We start from the raw sequence: 17951 nt of genomic DNA on the forward strand, positions 1-17951 counted from the left end.
TGAGATCTCGAAAAAAAAATCAGAGCAGTAATTGTGATAGTGAATTGAGGATTATTTTTTAAACATCATTGAAACATGTAATTGAAGAGAGAGGGTAAAATGTCCTTGTTTTACATACAATCACAGTTTAAGTCTGAAGCTTGTTCGAGTTCCTCCTGACTGGAAAAGAGGAAACATAACTCCCATTTTTAAAAAGGGAAAAAAGGAAGACCTGGGGAACTACAGGCTGGTCAGTCTCACCTCTGTGCCCAGCAAGATCATAGAGCATATCCTCCTGGAAACTATGTTAAGGCACATGAAGGTGACTAGAGACAGCCAACATAAGGAATTGGCTGAATGGCCATACCCAAAGAGTTGCAGTCAACAGCTCAATAAATATCAAGTGGCAAGCAGTGACGAGTGGTGTTCCTCAGGGGTCAGTACTGGGACCGGTGATGTTTAACATCTTTGTCGATGACACGAACAGTGGGACTGAGTGCACCCTCAGCAGGTTTGCCAACAACACAAAGCTGTGTGGAGCGGTCGACATGCTGGAGGGGATACCATCCGGAGGGACCTGGACAGGCTTGAGAGGTGAGCCCATGAGAACCTCATGCAGTTCAACAAGGCCAAGTACAAGGTCCTGCACATGGGTCGGGGCAAATCCAAACACAAATACAGGCTGGGTGGAGAATGGATTGAGAGCAGCCCTCAGGAGAAGAACTTGGGGGTGTTGGTGGATGAGAAGCTCAACATGAGCTGGCGATGTACACTCACAGCCCAGAAAGCCAACCATATCCTGGGCTGCATCACCACCAGCATGGCCAGCAGGTTGAAGGAGGTGATTCTACCCCTCTATTCTGCTCTGGTGAGACCCCACCTGCAGTACTGCATCCAGCTCTCAATGTAAGAAGGACATGGACCTGTTGGAGAGAGTCCAGAGGAGGGCCACGAAGATGATCAAGAGGGCTGGAACACCTCTCCTCTGAAGACAGGCTGAGAGAGTTGGGGTTGTTCAGCCTGGAGAAGAGAAAGCTCCAGGGAGACTGTATAGTGGCCTTCCAGTACCTAAAGGGGGCCTAACAGGAAAGATGGGGAGGGACTCTTTATCAGGGAGTGTAGGGATAGGATGAGGCATAATGGTTTTAAATGGAAAGAGGGTAGATTTAGATTAGGTATTAGGAAGAAATTCTTTACTCTGAGAGTGCTGAGATGCTGGAATAGGTTTCCCAGAGAATTTGTGGATGGCCCATCCTAGGAAGTGTTCAAGACCAGGTTGGATGGGGCTTTGAGCATCTAGTCTATTGGAAGGTGTCCCTGGCTGTGGCAAGGGGGTTGAAACTAGATGATCTTCAAGGTCCCTTCCAACTCTAACCATTCTATGAATTCATTAATGACTATTCTGTCTAGCTGAGTGTCTTTCCTTTTGGAACCTGAAATGTGCAGTGAATGGTGTGATCTCAGGAGGCTATTTATAATTATTGGCTAATCTTAATAGCAGGTTCAAAGCATAACAGGGGATTCAGCACAACAAAGGGGTCTATTTATTCATCTGTATTGTGATGCACCACCCAATGTTCAGTGATTATATAACAAAATATTACTTCCTAGCAATCTCTGTTTCTCTTTGTCTGTGTTCTTGATACTACTAATTCTGGTGCTGAATTTTTCATTCTCAGAGTCTCCCTTCCTTTGGCTACATGCCAGATTGTAGGTCTCAGCGAGATCAAAGTAAAACTTCAAAGCAGCCAACACACACGTTTTTTTCAAGTATTGGTAAATGAGACTATACAATATTTTTCACTATGCAGCCTATTTGCCACAGGTCTAACTGGATTTATAATTCTCTGTGATCATATGGAAATCAGTGTGACAGCACTCAAAATGTGACAATACACCACTATAGGCATCTTGTATCCTTTTCATTCAGAGATATATTATACTTGAGCTGTTGATCTCAAAAGCCAGAGATTCGTTCAGCCTGGAAAAGAGAAGGCTCCAGGGACGTCTTACTGTGGCATTCCAGTACCTAAGGGGGGCCTACAGGAGAGCTGGGGAAGGACTTTTTACAAGGGCATGTAGTGATGGGACGAGGAGAAATGGCTTTAAACTGGAAGAGGGCAGGTTTAGATTAAACATTAGGAAGAAATTTTTCACTTTGAGGGTGGTGAGGCACTGGAACAGGTTCCCCAGAGAAGTTGTTGAGGCCCCATCCCTGGAGGTGTTTAAGGCCAGGCTGGATGTGGCCTCGGGCAACTTGGTCTAGTGGGAGGTGTCCCTGTGTATGGCAGGGGGGTTGGAACTCGATGATCTTCAAGGTCCCTTCCAAACTAAACCATTCTATGATTTTATGAAATTAATAGCTAATTAAACATTTGCATTCTTTTTCTATATGGGATGCTGTGAAAGATGAGGGCCAGCAGATTCTAACTCTCTGCTTGTAAACTGTTCCATTTAACACTGAGTTGATCGCCCCTGGAAGAAAGATTCCCTTAAATACACTGTATATTTTTCTCTGATATGCTGGTGACACCTACAGAAAACAGCACACAATTCGCTGTGGAATCAGCTCCTGAAGTAGGGTGCCAAACTGAATGTGATCTGCTTGTACCCTGGTGTAGGAATTGCCCCTTTTTATATTCTTGGGCAACATTTAGCCTCTTTGCCAAAATTTGGCTGAGCTATGAACCATGGTGGCCACAGTCAAGGGAACTGGCAAGCAGTACATAGACGTTAACTGAAAGGTGTAACTGGATTATAGATACTAATCTTAGGTTCTATAATTTTCCCATAGCGGAGATGCAGTCGTTTGTGTGAACTTCAGCAGGCATACTAGCCTTCAGAACCCAACAAAGTCATATTTTCACATTGTGTTTCACATCTCAAAAATTAATCTAGAAGTACAGCTTCTCTTCTGGTTCCAATTTAAGTGAATGTTGCCCCCTTTCAGGGACAGAAAAAAGGCAACATTTTGTATGTTTTTTAAAGATACAAGACGTAGTTTTTCTTTATTTCTGAGGCAGATCCCATTTTTGCATTGCTGGTATATGTCTAAATTACTTCCACATAGTTGCCCAGTTTCCTAAACCTACTGCTTCTTTTAGACTATCATAGAGTGTATCTACTTTTAGGTGGTTTTTAGGGGCTGCACTGGTAAAAACTGGACTTACTAAAATGGCAGTAAAAAAGATCAGATGCTGAAAAAGGAAAATGCAAAGGACAAGACGAAATGAAGTACACTCAAAGTGCCATCTAGTAGTTATTTACAATATCTGCTTGATGCTTAGGCTTCCACACAGTTTTACTGGTCTTTTATTGCAAAGTCACTTCTGGATAAATTACAAAAGTCTTGCATTTACATGAGTAAAAAGGTAGTAAACAGTATAAAAGTTCAGACATCCCTAATGATTTGGTGTTCTTTAGATTTCAAAACTGAGTGTTTTTGTAGATGTACTTTCAAAAAAACCTTTATTTTGCAGGAGAGAATACCAAATACTTTCTAAAAATTATGCCCTTGAAAGAATTTCAAATGCACCCTAAAGCTTGAAACAGTGCTGGTACCAACCTACTCTGCAAATGCAGGACAAAATACATATCTTTCCAATGCAGCATGAAACAATTAATGTTTGTTAAACGTTCAGAGAGCATATTTTCCTGTTCTCTTATCTACAAAGCTGATTTGTTCCCAAGACTGAATAAAGTACATCATTGTACTTTGGTGTACATGAAGTGCAATCCCATGGCACGAGTACATCATTTCAGCAGCATCCCATTTTCATTCAAAAAATGGAATGAGATTGAATTATGCAGTCAGATCCCATGGTCGTTGGTAACTTTTATCCTAGAAAGGCTTTCTCTTATTCAGAGTCTCGTATTTTCATGATTAAATAATACACTCATTTGTAGCCATAGGATGCCTGTCTCCAGGGACACTGCAGAATAGATACAGTTTCACCAGCTAGCAAACCTAAATACATCTGTGCCAGGGAAAAAATGCTGCACACTTGAGCTATGACAGACAGAACAAATGCTCCCTAATTTTCTGTTGGAGGATTTGCAGTTTTCCACTTGAGTTGATGATGCTGAAATGAGAATTTACACTTTTTGAATATGACATAATTTATGAAGAAGACATGCAGTAAATAATTCAGCTGGAGTACATTTAAAATTAGCCCAAGCTCAAAAGGTTTAAAAAGTAACTTCTGTCTTTCCGGGAATTAATTAAGCTGTGTGGGCTTGGATGGGTCAGTGATGACCGAATGACCACCTCGGGAAGGGGTTTTGCTTGGGAAGAGCATGCTATTTCCCCTGATCAGAAAGGGGCTCCTTTCCTTTTTCCTTTCCTTCCCGTTCCTTGCCTTCCCTTGCCTTCCCTGCCCTTCTCTGCCCTCTCTCTGCCCTTCATGTGCTTTCTCTCCCTCTCTTATTCTTACTGTTCCACCTACCATTACTATTGTACCTCCAGCCTCCTATTTCTTTTCAAGCACCCCTCCCTGAGACATTCTGTCTGAAGCACAATGGAAGATTTCATGGCACCAGCGGGACTCTGCTTATACGTGTTCCCTTATGACAAAACTCTGCCTTTGTTGACTTGTTTTTAGGGTGGTTTTATGGACAGTGGGAGAAAGACCAGCAGGAAATACTGTTAGTAGGATATGAGGCTTTCAGTCTGCACCTTCTATTTCAGATCTGACCTGTGTTGGTTATGTGACCACCAAAGTGTAAACTTTTCAGGAACATACAGGACTAACAGGCCAGGATCAGTCCTTAGCAACCAAATGTGTACATCCCCTGCAGTGTCATGCAGGTTGGTTTTTTTCATAGCAAAACTCTATACCCCAAAGACCAATGACAAGGAGTTCAATCTCACTTATAATCCCTGTAGCTGTTTACCTAAGTTCAGCTTAATGACTACCTGTTGTACAGAGGACATAACTAAAATTACCACAGTTTCCAGGGAAAAAATCATATCTTTTACAGACAACAGATGAAAAGATGAGCTGTTATGAGTTGGTTTGGGTTTTTTTCCCCCTAGAGATACTCACTGACATTGTGTTATCTCCAGCAGATGATCTCCAGCAGCAGGGAAGGGTGACCTTAGCAAAGGAGTAGGCAACATATCAGAAGTGACTCATTGATTTTATGAAGCATTTCCCTTCACAGCCGTGATCCATCAGCATAGGAGTTTTTAAAAGAAAAAAATAAGATTATAATTAATTTGTCAAGACAGAGTTAGATGTCAGAAAACTCCCTACCTCTCTTGTTAAAATGTGATGTATTCTACAATCCATTTAGAATATCACACAACATTCAAGATGTGGTTAGTGATATTTTCTTTCATATAAAACAGAAAGAGTTATAACCTATGTTAAGTGAAATACAGAGTGGTCAGACAGCATGACACTGACTGTGTAAAACAGAGAAAGGGAGTATAAGGGTTACCAGAAGATTAGGTAGAGCATTCTTTAAGGAAAATATTTAATAAAACTACTGGATCACCTTCCTTCAGTGCATGGGGGCGCTGAAGAGTCTGTCAGTAGTTACAGCTTTCATAAGGGATACTACAGCTAGTAACCAACATGTTTAGCCACATAGCCTAATCCTTCATGATAGTCTTTCTGAGCCTGTAAGCACTCCAGATGAGTCACAAACTATGCCTTTTTTTTTTTTTTCTGGACTATTTTAAATATTGAAAGACTAAAAGTCTGAAAAATGTGAGCTATCTTCATTAATGCTAGGGAAGAAAGTCTTCCTTTGATCTTCCCTACCCCACTAACATATTGTTAGCATATGTATTGGAGTAAACTGGATATTACTATGTCCCTAAACATACAAGCTGTTAGCTAGCAGCACATATTTTTGTAACTTAACAAATAGTGTGGCAAAGACTGTAAGTATAGACTGTAAGTATATTCTGTCCATGAACACATACTCTCCACCTCAAAACAAAGGACTATCCCAAACAGGACAGAAACCAGAACTGAGAGGATATAGTATATCCTGGGTGACTATAATGTCTGTGAAAGATGTTCCTTGAGGATTTTCCCCTTTAGTCATTTACCCAATCCTGGAGAAGGCCCTACCCACAGTTTCCCAAATGCCAAATATTTCAACACTTCTCACTTAAATTTCGAGAATGCAGTTTTCCTTTCATCTAGCACAGTGATGGTAGGGAGCCAACAACCCACTGAAAGCTGGGTATTATTTACTTCTGAGACATCTGTGAAAACTTGCCTTTAAGATGCTAAACCAACATGAAGGTTTGCATATCTGCCATAACATTTATCATCTTCTAGATCTGAGAAAAGTGTCTCTGGGTCAGTCCTATTTCTCCCTGACAGCACGTGCCAAATAACTCTTCTGATTCTTTAAATAAAGACTTTTAATTCCTTGCAAGTTTCTTGAGATTTAATATAAGACTGTTGAAGCTCTCAGCTTGCCCAGTTTTGTGTACATTTTTGTACCATTTTTGTGTACCTTTTTGTACCAGTTTTGTTTGTATTTTTATATCGATTACATTTACTTCCTGTGTTGTTTTTCCATAAACCTCCTCTGGACTGAACTAATGCATTCCTACAGAACAACTTCATAAGTAAAGGTACAGTAACTTCTCCATACTGACTTCATCTTTGCTAGCATTCAGAATATCATTATATCCTGGTGTTCTTAAATGAAGAGTTCATATCTGTCACTGCCTATTCTTGTGCTGTCATAGACAAGTCACGGACTGGCTTTAGAAAGCTGTGACAGATTTGAAAGTACTGGTGGGATTCTGCTATAACACCATTTCTGCAAGGGCTCTGTTCCAAGTCAGTGCTTTCATCCTACAGTGTTGCCTAGCATCAGTGCAGGAATCTTTCTGCCTGCCTGCAAGGTAGCAGGCAGATTTTTGTAATTCTTTTTATTATTCTTTTGCATCTGAAACAAATAATAGATGTGCTCTTTCCATTCCGGGAATCAGAGCGCAGTTAACTGTGGTTTATAAGCTTCCAGCATATGATGTTTGAAAGCCATTTGGATACATTATTCATCTTTGAAGGCAGTGGGCCAGCCCTCTAAACTTCACTCATGGTTGCATGTGTTTTTGGGGAGGGGAGTCCTTTTTTCTGATGCTACATAGAGAGATACTAAAGTTACTGTACAGTTAAATCCTCATTATATATGGTATTAATAAATGTGCCACGAGGACAGTCTGTTCTGTTAAGTAACTTCGCTAATCTGAGCACATTATGCTGGATTTATACTGTGGAGGAAAGTCTCTGGGGAAAGCAATGAAACAACCTAATGCAGAGCATCCAGATTTATTGTTGTCTCTGCTTTTGCAGCACAGAGAGAGGAAGAAGAAAATGTAAAGGAAGAGAATCTGCATCAGAATGACTGCAGTATGTGCTGTCATTGGTAATGCAGATGATCCTTTCTGGATTCTTCCAGTATCCCCATGTTTCTAAACCATCCTCATTTCGCTGTAGTTTCAAAATTATCACCCCATGATAAAAAGGCTCATTTTTAAATATCAGTAAATATGGATTGACATTCCAGGAGTATAAGGAGAGCTCGGTGCTGCAGGTCATGCACTTTCTTATTAATCATCCCTTAAAGACCCCTGGAATACCCCTGAATCCCTCCAGGTGTGTCTCAGGAAGCAGAGAAAGGGCTGGTGAAAGATCTTAGCAGGGAGGTCCTACAAAATGCAAGGTGGTTCTCAAAAGAGGACAGGGGATTGACACACTGAAACTCCTGGATATACTGGGACTTGAATTAAGGAACTTGGCATTAAAAAGTGCATTTCTATCACTTGGAACTGTTGGAAAATGTATCGTTAAAGTTTGTCTTTGCCAGGCATTCATGCGCAGCACAGAGACAAATTTCTTACCATGCTTTTACCATATACGCAGCCCCTGTACACTCAGACAGTATCAGCTCTGTACATTCATGTACTCCCAGGTTGGATCTGTTCAAATTACATCACAGCTGAATCGTTCAGTAGGCACCTGCACAAAACATTAGTAGTTGGCCACTTAAGCATACTGTCTATCACTAGATCACAAAGCAGAGCTCTACCATTTCAGACAAGGCAAAATTTCTTTTACAGTTGTTGCTTCCTGTAGTTAAAACTTCTTTATAGATTTCCAGATATCAGCTAGTTCAACAAATGCCAGGGCCTGCCAGACAGCTTAGATGCAGCAAAGAACTCATGGCTGAAAATTTTTCAAATTGTTATAGTCAGTAACCGTTAGAACCCAAATGCAAATATTCATACACTGAACTAAGAGAAGAAAGCAGTTTTTGTCTTGTCAATGCCTCTTCTCCACTCCTTTTCTGCTTTATCCCTCTGTTTCATATTTGCAGCCTTGCATCAAACACTGAAACCTGTCGTCCCAGAGATTAAGATGTTGGCATGATGCATGACTCACACTTCTGTAACAAAGTACTTTTCTGTCTGCAATCAGTGTGACAGTGCTGAAGCTCTCTGTAAACATCCATGTGCACACACAGACCTAGGGACTTCAAGACTGAGCACATCATCCATACAACCTGGAGCACTCAACAAATGAGTTCAAGTGAAAAGCAAGGGGGAAAAAAATGAAGAATATTTAAATACATTAGAAGCTCAAGAGGTACAGATTTGACAGGATGATCCAATTTCATGCTACATTACTGTAAATAGGTCTAATTTGACACATTTGTATTAGAATGATCTTTTATTTCTCAGGATCAAATTTCAGTATCTCATGGATATTTAAACAAAATACCCTTGCTTTGACTTTAACCAAAATCCCTTTGGGGCAACAGGAGAGAATCTTTCAAGCAAGGCTATTGGTCCTACTTTCATGTAATAAGACCTTAACACCAACATCTCTCCTTATAATTTTTGAATAGTTTTCTCATTTTTGTTTCCCTGTATGCTTAGCCATCTCGGTGATCACATATTGCTGAAACTCTGTGGCACCAAAAAGCATTGAAAATGGCCTTTTGTGTATTCTTTTCTTTCATCCATTTGCTACTAGTCTCTTAGACTCTGAAGTAAACTCTTGAGAAAAAACAAAGTGTCCTCTGCTCTCTTCATACCTGTTTAGGTCATCCAGAATCTTGGTTTTGCCCTTTCTCCCTGTAGCCCTTCGTTGCCTCTGATGTGGAGAGACCACCTCCAGGCAGAAAGAACTCTGGTCTCTGTGGCCATTCACTGGCTGGCATTGAAGGCACATTGGCAGGACTGCATGAATGAAGCTTTTTTGCAAAGGAGTTCAATATTCAGGGCTGCCAGGCAGGTTCCTTTTGGCTTCTGATAAATTAAAAAATGAAAAAGAATGATAATGTGACCTTGTCTTTATTGTGTAGTGTGAACAGCAATGTATTCAATAGCAACAACTTGAGCCTTGCACTAGTATACCAAACCTATATTCTGCTGGTTTATTGTTGACCCACTAGCATTGCAAACACAGACAGATCTTACAGAATAAGCACCTGTCCTGGTTTGAGCAACACAGGACAAATTTCTCTTTCAGTAATTTTACTTTTTAGTAAAGTCTCTTCTAATGCTTGGGAGAACTGTACTTTTAGAAGATGCTAGCATCTCAACTTGTGAAAATATTTATTTCATAGCCAGCTATGGTATGCGGGTTTCAAGGTCTCAGCGTTTTCGAGCTCACCAAGTGTAGGGATGAGGAGGAGCAAGACCCGGGCACTTGACCCAAGCAACAGGATTATTTCATACCATGACTGTCACATTTAATATAAATTAGAAAGTTGGCTGAGGCGTTCTCTCTCTCCCTTGATGTCTGTGATCCTGAGAACTTCTTGCCCCAATGCAGGACCCCTGATGCCTTCCCTTCCTCCCAAAGCCCTGTTGCTCTCACTGTCTGACATTTGCTGCCCACTGCTGGGAGTGCACGGCTTCCTGCTGCTGATATAATTCACTGAGTATAATCCTCATATTTTTCATTGGTATTGGGATCAATATTGGTTTTTTAGTATTATTATTGTTAATTATCTAGTCTTATTCTATTAAATCTGTTTTTATTTCAACCCCCATGTTTTCTTGTTTTTTCCCGATTCCCCTTTCCGGGTGGGGAGGGGTCATAGGACAATAGAATAACGCTCTAAACGACAATAAATTGCCATAGGTCCCTCAAACCATAACAGCACCTTTGTCATCTTTAGAAGCTATCTAATTCCTGCATCTCGGGAGATCTTACCATAGACCTCACCTGTTTGACTTGGCTAAGTTACAGAGAAGGCATAAGAGACACCAGTGTTTGTTACTCACTTCAGACATTACTTCAGACATCTGGGTCGGCGCAATCCCAAGCACAAATACAGGCTCGGCGGGGAATGGCGGGAGAGTTGCCCTGAGGAGAAGAACCTGGGTGTGCTGATTCATGAGAAACTCAACATGAGCCAGCAATGTGCAGTCGCAGCCCAGAAGGCCAACCGTATCCTGGGCTGCATCAAAAGAAGTGTGGCCAGCAGGTCAAAGGAGGCGATTCTGCCCCTCTACTCCACTCTCATGTGACCCCACCTGGAGTACTGCATCCAGCTCTGGAGTCCCCAACATAAGAAGGACATGGACCTGCTGGAGCGTGTCCAGAGGAGAGCCACGAGGATGATCTGAGGGCTGGCTGGAACACCTCTCCTATGAGAAGAGGCTGAAGAGAGTTTGGGCTGTTCAGCCTGGAGAAGAGAAGGCTCCAGGGACATCTTATTGCGGCCTTCCAGCACCTAAAGGGGACCTACAGGAGAGCTGGGGACTCCCTAGTAAAAGGACTTTTTACTAGGTCATGTAGTGATAGGACGAGGCTTTAAACTGGAAGAGGGCAGGTTTAGATTAAACATTAGCAAGAAATTTTTTGGGAGGTGTCCCTGTGTATGGCAGGGGGGTTGGAACTCGATGATCTTCAAGGTCCTTTCCAACCTAAATCATTCTATGATTCTATGATTCCATGATTACAGTTGCTACTCAAAGAGCCTGTGTTGTGGATCAGACAGTGAAAACCCTCTTTTTAATGACTTAGGCAATTCCTAGTATAAACTATTGCTTTGTAATTTATAACTGGAACTTCAGTGGATGAAAAGATGCCCTGTCAACTGGTATCTTGATTAGCAGAGAGCAAACCGTTGCTCATCATTCACGCTACCAGAGTATTTCCAACACTGTCTTCTCTGACACTAAACAGAACACAATCTAGCATGTCTCCACACACTTTACATACATACTGAGCCTTACAGCCCATGTAAAGAAATACAGCGTGACAGCAAATGCATGGATAAATAATGCAACTGGAATTCTGAAGATCTGGATTCTTAGCCTGGCTCTTCTCAAGATTTCCTGTGTCATACTGGAGACGTCATTTTAAGTTCTGTACACCTTGTTGCTACAGCCAAGTTAAATTTGTCGAGTACCTTAAGGTATGTAGGGTAAATCCAAGAGTGCTTATAATTCTTACATGGAAGGTTCTTTGCATTTGTAAAGTATTGATTTTCTTTTATCCATTTATGTTGTGGGAACATTATATGTATATGTCTGTAAATATAAAATAAAAGCTTTCTAACATCTGTTTCTTGGTGATGGACTACTAAAAATTACACATGTGGATAATAATCTAAATTATGAGATTGGCAGAAGTGGAGAATTCCATTTCACAAATAATACTTTCAACTATGATTTGGACATAACTCCAAGTTGTTTAAATTCTCTGGGAAAGGGGCTAGCGCTCTGACCCCCATGGTCTTCATGGCACAGATTCCCTGGGACTTGCAGCCAGTGGAAGCGTTCTGCAGGTTTGGCTGTCCCAGAAGCTGGAAGGCCTCAGAGTCCAGGCTGATAAGCAGCTGAGGGTACATGGATGCCAGGCTGCTCACGCTCCTAACTCCGATCAGCACACCAAATGGGATGCTGAGGAGCCAGGAGTTCAGGTCCCAGGGCATCAGACTGGGCACCTGACAGCATCATGATCACATCACAACTCTGTCAAAATCAAATCAACTCTCTTGAATGTTTCCATTTCAGAAAAGTGGCAGATTCTGCCAAATTTATGTTTTATTGAAGACTTCACAGCTACCTCTAGTTTCTGTAAGTGTTATATATATCAGTCACGTCCTTGCTTGTTCTCTCGTGCATAGATCTATAGAAGTTACAATGATAAATAAGCGGGAATTGAAAGAAGGATAGTGTGGAAAGGCACTTCACAAATCCTAATTTATATGTTAAAGCAAATTTCTTTTAGTCATAAGGGTGTTACTCAGCGGGGATATAGAAGTGGACAAAAGATGGTTGTGACAGTGGTTGATTTAGTAGAAAAAGTTATTTTTCTCTGCTTAGGCTGGCTAAGACATTGGAAACATATCTGGCAATTCAGGTCTGTCATCATTTGTGGACAGTTTTTGTCTGGAAACTTCATTTTCTCCTCCTGGTGAGGCTGTTACTCACCCTGGCTGCCTGGCAGCCCCACTCTGGGGCTGCATGCACCCAGCTGGTCTGCTGCAGGAGTTGCAGGGCAGCTAAAAACAGCACCTCACCAGTCTAACAAACTAACACAAGTGCTGGAGAAGGGGAGTGATGTGAGTGTAGAAAACATGGGGACTGAGTTTCCTGGGAATGAACTTTATGCTTGATGTGCACAGAAAAGCTTGTGGGGTTGGGTTTTTTTTGTTTGTTTGGGGTTTTTTTGTTTTTGTTTTTTTAAAAAAGCATAATCAGGCCTTACCAAAGTAGATTATTTGTATATTAATCCCAAATTTATGAGTGCTGGTTTCCTCCTGGGCTGTTGGGGCTGTTGAAATATCCGGCAACAGACTGAATATATTCATCTTGGGAAAAAAAAATAATTTTTAAGTATTAGTGACATACATTAGATTTCACAGAAAAAAAATATATATATACTTGTTAATTCAATGTGCAGTGATCGATCCTCAGCTGGTAATACTCAGGGTAACCTTATTGGAGGCTGCATGAACGTCTGGTTTTCAAAACTGGCGCTTCCAAGCCACAATTTTCTGTTAGAGTATAACAGATGTCTCTCTACAGAAATTCAGAAAATCTGGTTTAGATAGAGGTAGAGGGACATTCCACAAATTATTTGTATTTGCAATGTTTTTGTTGATGTGTTTTGCCAGATCAAAGGCTGAAGTAACTCAGTAAGAAGTCAGGGCTCCTGATCTCTAACCTTGGTTTACTCATAGTGTGACTTCTTATATTGAAGAGCTAGTTTAAAATATTTGTGCCTTGTTTCTCTGTGTAAAAAGAAATTATAAAAGTAGTCACCATACTGGAATGTTTGTTATATGACTGTCTGAAATCAGGACATCTAAAACTGAATTTTCTAGAAACAGGAATTGCCATTGAAAAGCAAAATATTTTCAGGGGAAAGTTAAAATATACTGATTCTGTTAGATGTTGAAAAAAAACCCCAGATACACTAGAACAGCAGGTAGTAGGAATACGAGCATAAGAAAACCATTGGAAGAAGCATATTTTGTTCTTGCAAGGTGGCCCCTTTGATTTATATTATCGCAATGAGGTCATGACAAGACAAATGTTGCTGTTTCTGAGCCCAATAGCGTGTGCAGGACTATTCAGGTAAGTGGGTGAGCTGGCACAGGAGTAGCTCAGAGACAGGGCTGGGCCAGCAGTCACCTCATCTGCAGATTGCTCACAGGGGAAGCAAATTGCTGAGGGTTTGGGGTTTGCTTTAGATGTGTACACTCCAAGCCACACTAAATCTCTACGCACATTACTCAGCAAATTGTTCCTTGTTATTTTATTATGTTAGGCAGCAGACTAGCTCCTGCTTAAATTAGGAGATGAATTCCCTACAATCTTTTTCAGGGTTTATGGACTTGTCATCAAGATTTCATGGCTGCTGTGATGAATTGCCATTAAGACATCATCCTCAAAAGAACAAAGAAGGGCTTTCATACCTGAGCAATTCTGAAAATAAAAGGAGAATTTAACTAAAGTGAAACGACTGCTAGAAGAATATTTCTTATTGTGCCCAGAGATACTTCTTTTTGCTAAACATTTTAAAGCTTGACTTTCCCTTTGACCCACAAATCAAGATATTACTTTGCACGTAATGCACTTGACATTGCAGCCTTCAGTCACAGAGATCAGTGTACTTCAATACATGTCCCAGGGTCGAGGCAACATTATGTTTAAAAATAAACACAGGTTTGTAAGGGTGGATCTTTTGCAATCTAGCCCCAGCTTGAACATTTATTCAGGTTTTGGTCTACTTGTCACCATTTGTTATGGCACACTTTCCTCAGCTATAAACAGGATTATATGGCTGATGGATATCTAGACCAGTATTAGTTAATGTCTGAAAAGACAACGTTGTTTCGATCTGCATTATACCTTGTTGTTCATACCAGCATTGCAACGTCACTGTAGAAAAAGTGGCTAGATCGTGAAGAAGCAGCTTTTTAATAGTGTGGTGGACCCTGGCTGGACACCAGGTGCCCACCAGAGCTGCTCTATCACCTCCCCTCCCCCCTCAGCTGGACAGGGCGGGGAGAAAATATAACAAAAAGCTTGTGGGTCGGGATGAGGACAGGGAGAGATCATTCACCAATTACCATCACAGGCAAAACAGATTCAGCTTGTGAAAATTAGTTTAATTTATTACCAATCAAATTGGAGTAGGATAATGAGAAATAAAAACTAAATCTTAAAATCACCTTCCCCCCACCCCTCCCTTCTTTCCAGGCTCAACTTCACTCCCCATTTCTCTACCTCCTCTCCACCAGCGGCACAGGGGGATGGGAAATGGGGGTTGTGGTCAGTTCACCACATGTTGTCTCTGCCAGCTCTTCCTCCTCAGGGGAAGTACTCCTCACATGCTTCCCCTGCTCCAGCGTGGGGTCCCTCCCACAGGACACAGTCCTCTGTGAGCTTCTCCAATGTGTGTCCTTCCCACGGGCTGCAGTTCTTCACAAACTGCTTCAACATGAGTTCTTTCAACAGGGTGCAGTCCTTCAGGAACAGACTGCTCCAGCATAGGTCCCCTGCAGGGTCACAAGTCCTACCTGCAAACCTGCTCCAGCCTGGGCTCCTATCCCTCCACATGGTCACATGTCCTGCCCGGACTCTGCTCCACTGCAGGCTTCCCACAGGGTCACAACCTCCTTTGGGCATCCACCTGCTCTAGCATGGGGCCCTCCATTGGCTGCAGGTGGATATCTGCTTGGCTGCTAACCTCCATGGGCAGCAGGGGGACAGCCTGCCTCACCATGGGCTTCACCACGGGCTGCAGGGGAATCTCTGCCCCAGCACCTGGAGCGCCTCCTCCCCTCCTTCTTCACTGACCTTGGCATTTGCAGAGTTGTTGCTCTCACATCTTCTCACTCCTCTATTCTGGCTGCTGCTGCATGTTTTTTTTTCCCCCTTCTGAAATATGTTATCACAGAAGTGCTGCCACTGTCGCTGATGGGCTCAGCCTTGGCCAGCAGTGAGTCCATCTTGAAGCCATCTGGCATTGGGTCTATTAGACATAGGGGAACCTTCTAGCAGCTTCTCACAGAAGCCACCCCTGTATTCCCTCTGCTCCAAAACCTTATCATGCAAACCCAATAGAAATAGCTATTGAAATTAGCAAGTATGGTGTGAAACATTATTTTAGCCCTGTGAAGGACGAATGAGTTAGTGTTTAACAGTCAGGACTGACCAGTACTAACCCAAATGTAGAAGTAAAGGTAGTATCATGTGGGAGATAGTTGGCTTTATAGCTTCCTAATTGTTGCTTTCAGACTTCTTTTCAGCAATATTTTCCCCTTTGTCACTTTCTCATTTTATAGCTTTCATTGGAGGACACAAAAAATAATTCTGAGAGGTATAGAATCATAGAATGCGGCAGAATGAGGTTATACTGACATGGAAATACTAGCTATCTCAGCTGCAGGAATTTTTCTGTATTTAATGAATCACCAGTAGCAGTGAATGGACAGCATTCCCACTCTTGCTCAGTAGATGAAGCTATGTAGCAATTCTAGCTGAGCCATACTGAGACAGTATTTCGTTTTCTAAAAATAGTCAGTTTGTTAAACTGCGTCATCTTTGTGATTGCCACAAAATCTCATGTGGAAAAACTTCTTGTATTCACAAAATTTGGGAAGTGATTGTTCTTTATAATATCTATATTCACATCAAACATCAGTAATCACTGGCCATTGTTTTTTCTCTGATGCATGCTATTCTTGCAATGTGCCACAGGCAATAAAAAAGAAAGGAGTTCAGGTGACAATCATGTGCCTTGATTACTTATTAGAACATAATGAAGTTTGTGAGCAGCTCCTAATATGAAAACAATTCATTCCCACTGTCATTTACAAATAGTAGTCATATATAGATAAAATCACAGTAGAGATAGTCAGGAATGCTGTGGAACATACGATAGCTTGTTATTGTGATGCTGCTTTTAGGCATTTTCATGCAGGATACTGCTGAGAAAGAGAGTGCATTGGTAATATTGTTATCACTATATCATTCTTGCTGTAATAATAAGACATATAAGTCTGGGTCAGGTTCCACTGTGTTTGTTGTTATTCATACTCAGGTTTACAATCCAGTAAGAGGTATATTTGCTTGTTAGATACAGAATTAGATACATCCAGTGATTTAATATTTTCATATTGCTTTCACTGCCTTTCTTATTGTTTTCATATTCAGAGCCTCACAATAATTATTTGCTTGTTGAAGAACGTGCTGTTGATAGTTTGAATGTGGCCACTGGCTTGTTTATTTAGAAGGACGGTAAGTAAAGCTTTAAAAAAGAACGCAAAGAATGAAACTAGTTTTATGGTTTTCCAGGGATCCAAACTGAAAAATATTAAGAAAAATGTTAGTCAAACAAGAAGACAAAATCAATTCTGTTTACAATGTTTTATTACAAAGTCGTAGAGCTTGACACATTTAATTTAATATTCTTTAACTAGGGAAAAGGAAAGATGAGCATGGCAATATTATGCATGGAAAGCGGTTTTGCATTACTTTCAAATAATTACTACTGAGAGGAGAAGGAAGAACGGAGAGAAGAGAGTCCAGGCTTCTTACATGATTTGTTTTGTTAATGTAGTGTTTCTAAACTAGAAAGAGAAAAGAAGATAAAGAAAACTGACAATTTCTTTGACTTTCAAGTGAAATATTCGGTAAGAAAAGCCTGAGAGACTGTGTGCTGTGTCACAATAGCTATTATACAGATAGGCTTACCAAATCAAACTCTATGTCAAGGTGGAGAGATTACCTTGATGTTGGGAGATAAACATCACCGGGGTGACAAGCAAAGAGAGAACGAGAGCAACTGCAAGGATAATAAGCTATGTGCATGTAGAGGAATTTCATCTTTCCGTGTATAGGAAATGAGTTTCCACTTTCTCTCCTGCAGCATTTCTCTCTCTTGTTCAGAAGAATGATCCTGCATTCCCTGGGTGTGTCTGCAGCATGTCTGACAGAAAGCCTTATGATAACGCAGCATGGGAAGCAGCCCAGTGTGCAGAAGGAGTCTCGGAGTCACACACACATCAGGCCAGTCTGAATGGGGGAACTGCTCACTGGTACAGTGGATCTCCCTAGCTTCTCACCATTATCTTTAGAAACAGTACAACTACAAAGATCAATATAATTATCTTCTGTTACAGAAGACTGATATTGCTCATCTTCCACTTGGTCTCTATTGCATTTTTGTGGCAGAAATTTAATAGCAATTACAGAATTTTCAAATTCATTTGTGTGGTAGATGAATGCAGAATGAGACAAAGGGAAAGCAACAAGGAAAGCAGGTGATGGCGGTGGCATATTATCTGGGTATCTGTAGAGCCAGGAACACGCCTCTTAGCTACCCAGCTTTCCCCTATAAGATTTCTCACCATTGGTAGTCACTGGCAACGACTGATGGAAAGCTGGGACAGACAAAGCATTGCCTCCTGGTGTTTTCTCAGCAGGTCTTAAAAGTAGGTCTTTAGAACAACACCACCTAGCC

The 17951-nt window shown here is 41.3% G+C and overlaps 1 protein-coding gene across 1 annotated transcript in view; it reads left to right on the top strand.

The window, feature by feature from the left end:
- The first annotated feature begins 434 nt into the window (after positions 1–434).
- API5 (apoptosis inhibitor 5) overlaps positions 435–17951 on the top strand; it is a 174786-nt gene continuing 157269 nt past the window's right edge. Inside the window, exon 1 of the mRNA XM_009895694.1 lies at positions 435–573. Within this exon, the coding sequence (XP_009893996.1) occupies positions 435–573 (139 nt within the window). The remainder of the gene's footprint in view (positions 574–17951) is intronic.

Source organism: Charadrius vociferus, unplaced genomic scaffold (genome assembly GCF_000708025.1).
Source record: "Charadrius vociferus isolate BGI_N301 unplaced genomic scaffold, ASM70802v2 scaffold111, whole genome shotgun sequence".
In the NCBI taxonomy this organism is placed as follows: Eukaryota; Metazoa; Chordata; class Aves; order Charadriiformes; family Charadriidae; genus Charadrius; species Charadrius vociferus.